Source organism: Thamnophis sirtalis, unplaced genomic scaffold (genome assembly GCF_051295495.1).
Source record: "Thamnophis sirtalis isolate CommonGarterSnake01/CBP01778 unplaced genomic scaffold, rThaSir2_p1.2 scaffold_1, whole genome shotgun sequence".
Taxonomy (NCBI): domain Eukaryota; kingdom Metazoa; phylum Chordata; class Lepidosauria; order Squamata; family Natricidae; genus Thamnophis; species Thamnophis sirtalis.
The window spans coordinates 127,259,167-127,271,957 of NW_028261381.1; the positions used below are offsets into that span (position 1 = coordinate 127,259,167).

The 12,791-nt window shown below is 36.7% G+C and overlaps 1 protein-coding gene across 1 annotated transcript in view; it reads right to left on the reverse strand.

Annotated features, from left to right (window-relative positions):
* The window catches only part of NEK9 (NIMA related kinase 9), a 36,048-nt gene extending 27,239 nt beyond the window's left edge, over positions 1–8,809 (reverse strand). Inside the window, exons 1-4 of the mRNA XM_087724345.1 lie at positions 8,477–8,809; positions 2,318–2,495; positions 1,599–1,654; positions 96–166 (exon numbers count right to left, since the gene is read on the reverse strand). Coding sequence (XP_087580471.1) covers positions 96–166; positions 1,599–1,654; positions 2,318–2,495; positions 8,477–8,665 — 494 coding nt within the window. The 5' untranslated portion in view covers positions 8,666–8,809. The remainder of the gene's footprint in view (positions 1–95; positions 167–1,598; positions 1,655–2,317; positions 2,496–8,476) is intronic.
* Positions 8,810–12,791: the final 3,982 nt, after the last annotated feature.

A 12,791-nucleotide genomic window follows, 5' to 3' on the forward strand; every position in this document is an offset into this window, starting at 1 on the left:
TTGGTTGTATGCAATTTGAGGAACTCTCATTTAATTATATTTGTCACAGTCAACAGACAGAATTTTTGCCTTCTTTTGCACCTAAATTAAAGTACCTGTGAAGAATTCCTTCTCTGTGGATACAGCTCACTGCTGATGCAATTTGAAAGAGATACCACACTACCATCTGCAAAAACAACCAGAAGTTCACATAGGAAAAAAATGTTTTTTAGGAGACCAGCACAGGAAATATTCTAATTGAACGTTTCTTTAGAAAGTAGATTTTATCATTTAAGAGCAACTCAATATTGAGCACTTTTCTACAAAGTTACCTTCCTGGAATTATTAGTTCATAGTTTTCAAATGGATAATGGATGCTAAAGAAATTTATAACTTAATAATATACTGAGATTTCAAGCTGTTGTAAAAAAATCATGGTTGTCTTTACACCCCTTAATTCGAAGTTTCAGCTGTCACACACCACCACTCTATACTTTAAACATTTATTTTAACATCTGTATTCTCTCATTGTCTCCCTTTTACAGATACGTAAAATATTGGGCAACCATTGAATATAATCTGGATCTTTATCATGAAGATGAAAAACATCTTATTTTAATAAAATGGCCTTTTAAAAATAAGAAGTGCTAAAGTTGCAATTCAAAACATATTTTGGAACAGAAAATATGCCTCACTGGACACAGAGAACATACCACGTATGTAATCACATTTTAAACTGATATAACAATAGCCGAATTATTGTATATATAAAAACAAACGCATGGATCTTTCTGCCTAGCAATTAGTTCTAGGAGTACAGAAAAAAATGTTCCATTCTTTTAAATATAAAATGTAGAAGAAAAAATTCTAAGAGTTGTGGCAGTAATAAACAAATTCTTTATTAAAACTATTAGGCTATAGTCATGTCACAGTAATTAAAGAGACTCATAAATCCCCTAGGAAGCCATATCAAGTGTGAAATCTATAGTATTAGACAAATATTTAAAATGTACATAATACAAATATCCTTGTTACAAATATCCTTTCCTACACTGTCTCAGTGCAAGGCAATGGCAAAGGCAAGGTGCCCTCCATATAATCAGATTGGATTTCCATTTCACTACATAACTTGCTTACTCTCCAGCAGTTGCTGGAGGTGACACAACAATGTTTGCATGATATACTCACAAGCCTCTTGATGGCATTTGCAGAGTCCCTATTTTTTTTAAATCCCTGAGATTATCAAATCTCACAAGACCTCAATATGAAAAATTTCCCTTAAAACTCCTATGAATTCACATTTCTGGATAAGTATACACAAAATATCAGTATTCACAAAACTCATAAATTATGATAATCTGGTGCTGTTTGTGTTATTTTAACTGTTTTTAATTGTAGAGATTATTTGCTCCCTGCTGCTATACAGTTTGATGAACCCTTTTGAAAGTATTGGAATACAGTTTCAATAATTCCTATATTGGCTGGAAATTATGATATCTATAGTTCATCATTTCTGGAGGTAATCTGGTTGAGGAAGACTATTTTAAAACCAAATTAAAGGCTGATCAAGTGAATAAAGGAGAAGCAGACTTCCCTTTGTCTCCCAATGTTTTCATTACCTCTTCTTCAAACAATGTGTCTTTTTGTCGTAGGATCTTATCATAGAGATTTCCACCTGGAAGTAAGAAAGAAAAATACTGAGTTATAAATTTCACATATTCTCTGTGTAATAAAAATCCCTCAGGGGATGTTAATGTTTTCCTATTTTTTTCTATGGAAAAAAGGATTCTCATTTCTGCTCTATTCTTTGCTACTGCTGCCACCTTCAATCCAAACCTCAAAAGATGTTACAAATAAAGGTTCAATAAACTTGGGAAAATAATGAAATTTAAGTTTAAATAAATAATGATTTCTTTGATGCTAATAATCTGCAAAATTAATTAGAAAGTAAGACTGTAAAGTTTTGCAAAGAAGGAAAAATGTAATCCAAGATATTTAATACAGGAGAAGGGAGCACCATGTATGGCTTAAACTAAAAAGATTATTTCTCATGTACTTTTAATTTTCTTTACTCTGTTTATTCTTCAAATCTCCTCAAATTGGGTGTGTATTTAGTACCACATCTTTCTTTTAGGTAGTTCTGATTCTAAGTGTCTCTTATTCAGCAACTACTACAGAGTATATATCTCTGAAACATAAATGGCAGTCCTGCAAGGTAAAGTTTGTTTGCATTTGTCAATCTACCTGTAGTTAACATTTGTAAACAAAGCACAGATTCTCTCTGTTCCATCGCTCAAGATGGAAGAGAAGTTTGCTCTTTACAAGACATTGTTCTCACCATTACAGTACTCCAGTTCAATCAGCAAAGTGGTGTTATCCATGAAATGATTGTAATAAGCAATGATATTATCATGTTGCAACAGAGCAAGAATAACGATCTCATTCAAAGCATCACGCCGCTCTTTTTCTGACAATCTGGTAAGATCCACTTCCTTCCATACTACAAGTGAATCGTCCTGCAATTTAAAAAGCCTGCTTAGTTAGATGTATACGCCAGATAATTCACAAACATCTTAAAAATAGCATTTATTTCTTCAATCATCCAAAAATTAAATATGGGATTCAAATGCTCATTCTTATTTCTGATTCCAAGAACTAACCTTTTTCAGTAATAATTTAATATTGCAGCTTTTCAGGCATATAATCTACAGTGGATAACAAGATGGTGATTTGATAAGGAATATCACTATTTGGTATCAATATCAAATTCTTGTGATAAGATTCTAGGTTATCTAGTTAATTTATTAATTCTGGTAGCCACTGAAACTATGTTAAGGATTTTCAACTTGTCTTTAATAAACTATTAAAAATATTTTAGATGTGGCATTCAAAAATTATCCACGTTTAGAAAATATACTTGTTAATGATGTTAAATAATTAATTGTAATTGTGTTATGAAAGATAGAAATCAAAGACCTGCCTGGAACTGTATGAGTTGAAAACACACACTATAAAAAAAACATTTCCACCTTCACACGTATTTAATTTTTTTTCTCAGAAAACCAAAGAGATATCTTGGTAGGCAAATCCATATAGCTCAAATTTATCAGATTTCATGCTCTTTACTCAGATCAGAATTTATCTGCCTCTATCATGTGGATTCTTTAAAAATCTTATTTAAAATGCCTTTCTTAAATGTTATGTAGTTTGTAGTTTAGCCCTAGACTTTGCTAAAATGTAATGCAGCACTAGTTTTTTCCCCCCTTCTATACTGTTAATTTTTTTTTTTTGCCATGGAAAGGAAACTGCTGGAAAGGAAGCAAATTTTCTGCATCTTCAATATTTTATTTTCAAATGCCCACTTCTTTACTTTTCTAAAAACAAAGTTAAAGAAAAGAATATGCTAATGACATTTCTTTCCTATGCTAAATGGCAGTTTGGGAAACAATTTAGCCAGGCAATACAGAATAAGAGCAAAATTTATTTCTCCGTTATCCAAATTCCTCATGCAGCAATTATTTTCAACTGAAAAAAATCATCTTCATAATCCCAACTCCATTGAGCAAGATATTATTTTTTGTCCTTTATAATTAAAATAATCAATTCAGTCACACTAATTTCAAAGGAATTTAATCTAGGTAAATTTTTTGAAGCCTTATATGCAAAAACATCCTGAATCCAGTCCAATTTTTAATATCATAACTGACATAATAAACATACATGAATTGTCAAAATATTTCAGAGTTTTGTTTCTTCTGTTGCAATTAAGAGTTGTTACATCTGCTACATGATCTGCATAGTTATGAAGTGTCATGTGATTTATCTGCCTCTATCATGTGGATTCTTTAAAAATCTTATTTAAAATGCCTTTCTTTATATGAGAATGCATATTTCTTGAAGGAATCTATACTTCATTTATGCATCCCCAAACAGCATATGATGTATGATCAACTAAAAAAAAAACCTGTATATCAAGTTCTGGGGCAAACTTTGGGAACCCAGTACAATAAAAGAATAAATATAAATAAATATATTGCCACCCAGAGTCGCATTATTCAAGTTGGGTGGCCATAAATTGTTTTTAAGAAATAGTGAGGGGACAAGGATTCATTATGCAGAGAGAGAACATTTTTAAAATAAATTTTGCAAATGTATAATTCCATCCTTATTCACTTTCTATGTCATCTGAAGAAATATTTGTTCATTAAAACCTTTGTGTTGCTGAATTTTGTGCTTTACTGTTTGATCCTATTTGACAGGGTTTTAAACTACTTAAATTACGAATAGAATAGGATAGGATAGAATAATTAGGCCAAGTGTGATTAGACACACAAGGAATTTGTCTCTGGGTACATGCAAACAACAGAGTAATAATAATCATAGTATTACCAATAAGAGTGGGTAGTAAAGAAGGTAAGAAGGATAATAGTAATATTACATCCATACAAAATGGGTAAATATATATAGGCATTAGACCCCATGATGGCAAAACTATGGCATGCGTGCCCGAGGTGGCACACAAAGACATGTTGCCTGGCACGCACAGCATCACCCATTCCTCTTCCAAGTTTCTGACCTTTGTGCATGCAGCAGTGCAAGAAACTGGAAGAGCTGGCCTTCCATTTTCCGGCATGAGCATGTGCACCGGCCAGCTGATCGGCACGCCAGTAACCGGAAGACTAGCTTGCCAGTGCACACATGCCCCCTGGGCAGCTCCTCTTCCGGGTTGCGGCCCTGATGAGTGTGCACACACATACTCCCTTTTTAGCACTCAGTGCCAAAAAGGCTCGCCATCACTGCATTAGACAGTACAGATAGACCTCGACTTACAACAGTTCATTTAGTGACTGTTCAGTTACAACACTTTTGAAAAAAGTGCCTGATGACCATTTTCCACACTTATGACGACTGTACCATCACTATGGTCACATAATCAAAATTGAGATGCTTCCAGTTTCTTGCACTGCTGCATGCACAAAGGTCAGAAACTTGGAAGAGGAATGGGTGATGCTGTGCGTGCCAGGCAACATGTCTTGGCAATTGGTCATAAATTCATGTTTATGACAGTTGCACTGTCCTGAGGTCAAGTGATCATCTTTCCAATCTTCGGACAGTCAATGGGAAAGCCAAATTCACTTAGCAACTTATTTAATAACTGCCTTGCTTAGCAACATGATTTTTGGGCTTAGCATCATGATTTTGAGGCTCAATAAGATATATAATAAATATCTAAAATTATTTTAATATACTATTGGAAATGGTAAATTGAATCTGGGCCAGGCTAGTCAAGGTTTTGTTTTAGAAGCTGCTATTTTTGCTATGTGACACAAAAAGACACCATGTACAGACATGATCTTTAGATATGCATAAATTAGACCTCTACTATTAATACCTGCCTAATATGTAGAAGGAAGGTGATTTAGAAAAGAAGGGGACTACTAAGTACTGTACTTATAGCTTTTACTTTAGGGCCTTAAGTTTAGCTTCACAATAAGTTGTTTATAAAAACTGAGAACAGTAAAAAAATGCAGACTATAGAACAGCAATGGCAAATCTTTTTTGGCTCGCGTGCCATAAGTGGGGGGAGCGCAGGGGGGGGGTCGTGTGCGGGTGTGCCGCATCCATAATGCAATGCACGACCCCCCCAGTGCGCATGCGCGCACTACAGGCACGACCCCCATTTTTTGCATGCTTTTTTCGCCCTCTCCAGGCTCCAGAGGCTTTATAGGAGCCTGGGCAGGGTGAAAACAGCCTCCCCCGCCCCGTTCCCCCAGGAAGCCCTCCAAAGGCTTCAGGGACCTTCAGGAGGCTTCCCTGAAGCCTCTGGAGCAGTCAAAATGATCTTCCAAACAAACCGGAAGTCACTTCTGGTTTGCTCGGAGGGTCGTTTTGAGCACCCTGAAGGCTTCAGGGACCTTCAGGAGGCTTCCCTGAAGCCTCCGGAGCAGTCAGAATGACCCTACAAGCAAACTGGAAGTCAGTTCCCAAACTTCCGGTTTACCCGTAGGGTCGGGTTTTTGCGCTCTGGAGGCTTCAGGGAAGCTCATGAAGCCTCCAGAGGGCCTCCCGGGGGAGAAGCTCTTTTCGCCCTCCCCAGGCTCCTATAAAGCCTCTGAAGCCTGGGGAGGGCGAAAAATGGCTTTTAAAAAAGGGTGAATAGGGCAGCGTCTCGCGTGCCCTGACAAATGGCTCTGCATGCCACCTGTGGCACATGTGCCATAGGTTCGCCATCACTGCTATAGAATATGGAAGAAGAATTAGGGATTATAGATTATATATTTCATAAAGTATTTGTGAAAAGTACAAAATTTCCTATACACAACAGGAAAAGCTGGATGAAAATCTATCAAACCAATAAAAGAAAAGCAAACAGAAATGTTTGCAGAGTACATATTGTGGAATAGCCAGTAGAGTTATATTAGATCAGACCAAAGGACAATATAATCTCGTATGCTGCTTGCACAATGGCAAACTAAATACCAAAGGAGAACCAATACCCATTGTGGTATAATTTCCAAGTCATTCCCAGCAATTGAATTAAGAGAACTAGATTGCCTTCAACATAGATCCATCACTATCTACTGATAGTTTTATCTTATATGAATTTGCCTAATTAGTGATTACCACTTCAAATTATGTATTCCCTGTGACATTCCATGAAAGTGAAAATTGGACTTCAAAGAAGCAGGGCAGGAAGAGTATTGACATTTTTGAACTTTGGAGTGGACTCCTAAGAATCTCACGGATAGCCAAGAAAACAAATAAGTGGATCACTTATTGAAATCAACCCACATTCTCACTAGTGGAACAAATGACCAGGCTCAAATTATCCTACTTCAGACATAAGATGTGAAGACCAAGCTCCCTGGAGAAGGCCCTAATCCTAGGACAGGTGAAAGGAAAGAGAAGATGAAGACTAGAAGCAATGTGGATTGACTCAATTATAGTAGCAATGGGTCCAGAACTGCTGGCAATGGGTGAAGACCTGAAGGACCAAGTTAGAGACAGATTGTCATGGAAAAAATCTATGTGATCTCTAAAAGTTGATGCTGACTTGATGGCACATAATCAAAGACTAAACAGTTTGGATATAAACTATGTATTTGATCTACTTTTAAAGCCCTACATGGTATCGGACCTGGCTACCTGAGAGACCGCCTCCTGCCAGTTACCTCCCAGAGGCCCATAAGATCGCACAGACTAGGCCTCCTCCGGATTCCATCTGCTGGCCAATGTCGGCTGGCGACTCCCCGGGGGAGGGCCTTCTCTGTAACTGCTCCGGCCCTATGGAACGATCTCCTCGTTGAGATCCGGACCCTTACTACCCTTCCGGCCTTCCACAAAGCGACTAAGACCTGGCTGTTCCGGCAGGTCTGGGGCTGTTGATTTTGTCTAGCCCCATCCTAGGTTGTGAATGTTGTGGACCTTTTAATGTTGTTTTGTTTTTGTATGTTTCCCCTTCCCTTTTTTACTTGTAAGCCGCCCTGAGTCTCTAGAGAGTGGGCGGCATACAAACTAATTAATTAATTAATTAAATAAATAAATAAATAAATAAATAAACAAACAAACAAATAAATAAATAAATCTATGGGCTATGGCCATAAGTTAATATAAGTAACCTTAAAAAGTGCTTCCTTTTATCTGTTGTAGATATCCCAGCTCTTAATGAAATAACTATAGAATCAGTGAATTATTAATTTTGAAATGGAAAAGTTTCTCTATATTCCAACTTTGCACTGTTTTATTCACCTCTATCATTTTTAGATTTTGCTATTTTCTAAGTTAAAGAATATCAACCATTTGTATCCCAAAAGGAAGTGGCTTCAGTTATTATTCTGTTGTCCTTTGGCTTTACAATATACAGGATTCCAAATGTGGTCAAACTGTAGGTTTGAACAGAAAACACTATAAAATAGACACTTTGTTTCCTTTTGTAATTTCAGCTTGGAATGTGTGCCTTTTGCAACTATCAAGGACTGATTTTCTGTTGAAATCCCCTTTTCTACACAGTTGCCATCAGGTGAAATTCCATTTGTATGTGTGAGTTCAGATTTATCTAAGCATTTATCTATTTATATTGAACTTACTAATAATGATGATAATATTAATAATAATAATAGATTGCACTTGCTATTGTAATAGTCATTCCACCCCTTTGGTGAAATTCTTCAGACATTTTGTAATACTTAAACTAATAGTTAAATGTATCCTTTCTGAAAACTCAGGCAACTGGAGCTGCAAAAAAATAGAGATCTTCCTGCATATATTTCGAACATAATACAGTTTAATGGATTTTTTTTCAGCCCTTCCTCCCACCCCAATTTAAACTTCCAAAATGTAAGATAATGGGCCACCTCAAAGAAATGAGGAATTTTAAACATCAAGCAAAGAAGCAAATTCTAATTAAAAAAACACAAGCGAAGGAGGGATTAGAAGAAAATTCGGGGCCTCGGTTTATGCAAGGAAGAAAACTTGTACTACCAGGGCAACGACGTACCTCAGTCCGGCGATACAGGGTGGCTTCGCCGAACGCCCCCCGACCCAAAACCCGTATAGGGGCATAATGCAATTCCTCCTGCTCGCCTCCCAAGCCCGAACCAGGACGGGGGCTGGTCCCACTGGACGACTCGCTCCCGAAGTCAGAGTTGATGGAGTTATAATGTCTCTCATATTGGTTCAGAGACATGGCTGCCCCGCTGCCGCCTCCCGAGGATCTAAGCAAGGGGAGCGCAGGCGGCCCGTCACGCGATGATGGTGAGCGGCTTCCTGCTATTATTGCCGCCGCCAATAACACCAGAGCTCCCGTCTCTGCGCATGCGCGCACCCCTTCTCCGGCCTCAATCTGGGAGAGCCACCAGAGTTCCCCGGACTGTCCCTTTCGCCGGCTTCTCCAAAGCTCCGCAGCCCTCGAGCGCGACAGGTCGGCTACCGCTTTCGCTGACCCGGAACCATTTCTGCCTCAGGGACGGAAGGTCTCTTCACGAGGACTTCGCCGAGCGGTGGAGAAATAGGGCAGCTAGAAAAGCGCGCAGAGAGCCGGTTGGATAGCCGAGGCGAGCGAACGCCTTGGGAGAAGGAGCCGGGGGCACCGTCCGTCTCCTATGGTCAGAGGCGAGTGTGGGACCTCCGCCCGGGTACGCTCCGTGGACGAGGAGGAGACCGCTCTGGAGCTCGTTATGCGGCAGGAAAATGTCCCGAAGCACATGCTTAAGGAGGCAGACGAGTAAGAGCAGGAGGTGGAAAAATTCCGCCGAACTAAAGGAAGCAACTCAAGAGGTCGCCAAACTTGGCAACTTTAAGACTTGTGGACTTCAATTCCCAGATTTCTGCAGCCAGCTGCTGGCTGGAGAATTCTGGGAGTTGAAGTCCACAAGTCTTAAAGTTGCCAAGTTTAAATACCTCTGAAGTAGAACCTGAAAAGGGTGGGAGGGAGACGAGGAAGAAGCTTGGGAGCGTGTTAACAATTTTAATTTCGAACCTTTTTAGGATTAAAAATTAGGATTAGGAAAAATTAAGAATTCATACTCTATGGAATGGGGCGGACGGGGGGGGGGGAGAAGTCATATTCTATTGAATTTGAAATATATTCCTTACTTAAATTGTTACTACCGATAGTAGGTAGTCAGAGTTATAGTTTTTATATGCTTGTCTATTCAATGCGATTGAATATATTGGGAATTTATTTTCTTAAATATCTGATTTGATATCTTAAAGTGAATCTACATTTCACTAAAGGTTTATCCTGTTTAAAATTTACATTTACATTTGCAAGTATTGCAAAAAAATATGACAGAGCAGAAAAAAGGGTTCAAATAGCTTTTTGGAAACGTAGTAGTACTTGTCAAGTATTCAATATAGTTTACGACTTGGCCCAAAGATTAAAACCATTTTGTCACGTAGAAGCTGAGATACAATCACAAATTAAAAATGGAGTAGACCTGGGAATACGATTGCATTCATGTAAAACTGCAGTGAAAATAATTTATTCATTGCAAAAGTCATTAGAAAACAATTATTTACTAAAATTACTGAAAAAAACCCTCAAATTATGTTTAATTATTGACGAAGCCTCAACAATATCTTGCAAACCAGTTCTTATACTTTGCTTAACTTTTAAGCAAAGTATAAGAACTGGTTTGCAAGATATTGTTGAGGCTTCGTCAATAATTAAATTCCTGACAGTATTTAAAAAGCTAGAGCTATTGTCAGAATAATTGCTGTAAATTGAGCAGAAGCGGAAAGGTTTTTGCCCAAATGAACATATGTTCAGAGAGCAGAAGTCACCTAATATAACCAACTTAATGACCATTAATTTAATTGGCCTACTCCTACAGGAATGGGACCCTATTAATGTAGTTAAGAAATGGTTGAGCAAATCATAGTGCTGATGCTCACGTGCAAGTGAAAAAAGGGGCAATTGAGGATGCCATTAAAACTGCGATTTGCCAATACCTTAAGTTTTATTGTTTTTTGTTAAGTATTTAATAGTTTTTCTTTAATATTTTAAAACTCTTGTAACAATCTAGTTTGTGTACCTCATTTATAATAAATTAATAATAAACTACTTTTTGGTATATCTTTTTTATACTTGAAACTCCTTAGGGCAAAGAAGTGATGTCGAATTGGCCATGCCCACCCAGTCACATGACTACCTGGCCATGACCACCAACCCACACCCACAGAACCAGTTGTTAAAAAATTTGAATCCCACCACTACCTTTAATAACATACTTTCAGCGCATGTACACAATTTTCAACAAATACACTATATTGCCAAAAGTATTCGCTCACAACTGAGTCTGATTATGTGGATGGGAGAGCGAATACTTTTGGCAATATAGTGTATCTCCCAATAAAGTAGCTGTCAAACACTTGTAGACTCGAAAAGCTATCTAATTAAACAATTGTATGTATGTAGCATTTTGTTTACAACTTGTACAATGTTTTGATTTAGTTGTACTTTATACAGGTTCAATTTACTGGTAAAACTGTATTCTCTGTTCATGAGGCCACAAGATGAGATCCAAAATGTACTAATGTAAAAAATGAAAACAAATCAAAAAAAGTTCAAACTTTGGAATGAAATAGCCAATTAAATGAAATGTAAACATTTGATCAATTTACAGACACACTACTTTGAAGAATAATTTCCTGAAAAATATTTTATTGAGAATGTCAAAAATATCCAATCAGACTTCAGGTAAAATTAAACTTGTTTTATTTACTTTTATACCATACCAGTTAGGAGCAATGACACAAATGACATGAAGGCAAAATTATCATGTCACTTACTAAAAGATGCTAATCCTGTTTTGCTAAAAAGTCATAAAAGAAGAGGATACCATTTCCCAATTTATTTTTTTCTTTAAATGTTAGGGTTAGGATTAAAGCCCATGTGAGGTAAGTTATCTTTTAAAGCATATTTTCCATTGCATCTCAGTTTTAATTTCTTCCAAATATTTACAGAGATTGCCAGAGAAGTGTCTAAAATAATCCATGAAAGCTTGTAAGCAAAACTCACAACCCAGAGAGAAATCAATCCAAGAAGAAAATTAAGACCTTTTCATAGCTGATATCCTACATTTTATATAGTTTTCTTGAGGATTTATTTTGCACTATATTTTGAATATTTAAAAAACAAGTTATTTTTGCTTTGTTGTCAAAGTAGGATTTTGAGACAGAAGTGACAAACTGGGTTCACAACAGGCAACTTTTTGTTAATGGAGTCAAACTATTTGACAATTATTATGGAGAAGACAATTTGTCAATTTAGTAATTATATTTTCTAAAACAGTAGCACTGGGATTTAAGTAGCTATACTAGAAAAAGACTTTGTGACTGTTCAAATAAGCTGCTCTCAAGGAACTGATGTTTTCTGCATAGAAAACAGAAACTGTTTAGGTTTACCCCCCACCTTTAAAAAAAAAAAGAATACGGGACAAACAGGTGTGCTGGCCATATATAATCAACAAATGGGATTTAGAACTATTATGTCAAAATATATATTTTTGTCACTGATGTATATCTTGTAAAGCGTTGGAAAAATACAAACTCTTTGAAAAAGTACAGATTATGTTTTATCATGCAAATTGATTGTTCTACACATTATGTCCCAATACAGGAAAAAGACTATGAGCATTTAACTATAAGCAGATTTAAATCTGTCCTATGCCGGTCTGATACAGATTAAGTAGTATTTTTATTGTCGAAAGCAGAAAGTAAAGAAAAAGTTAAGAAAATGAAAAAGAAAAAGCATGCATTTCAATTATGTTAGGGAAAAGCTTCTTATGATTAAATAAACAATCTCTTACAGTACTCAAGGTGCTTTTTCAAGAGCTGTTTTGAAATTGTCCCAAAGCTGTTGTTCAAAAGGCATCTGTACTTTGTTGGTAACAAAGAAAGTCCAGTTAACTTCTGAAAAACACCTTTGGGACAACAATGAACTGGATGACTGATAATCTCCATAGATGTTTAGCAGAAATTATATCAGAGTATGGGACAGGAAATTTGAAGAAGCTATACCTCAAGTCCTTCTGTAATTTAAACAATGACATCATTTCTCTTAGGCCGTTGGAAGTAACATAACAAAATAAACATCAAATTTATTTATCCCACTTCCTGAAATGTGGCTCCTGATCATTTGCAATCTGTTTCTGTGAAATTCTGCTCCAAGTACAGATAGTCCTCAACTTATGACCACAATTGAGCCCAATATTTCTATTGTTAAATGAGACATTTGTAAAGCGGGTTTTGTGCCATTTTACGATCTTTCTTGGCTCAGTTGTTAAGTAAATCATTGCAGTTGATAAGTT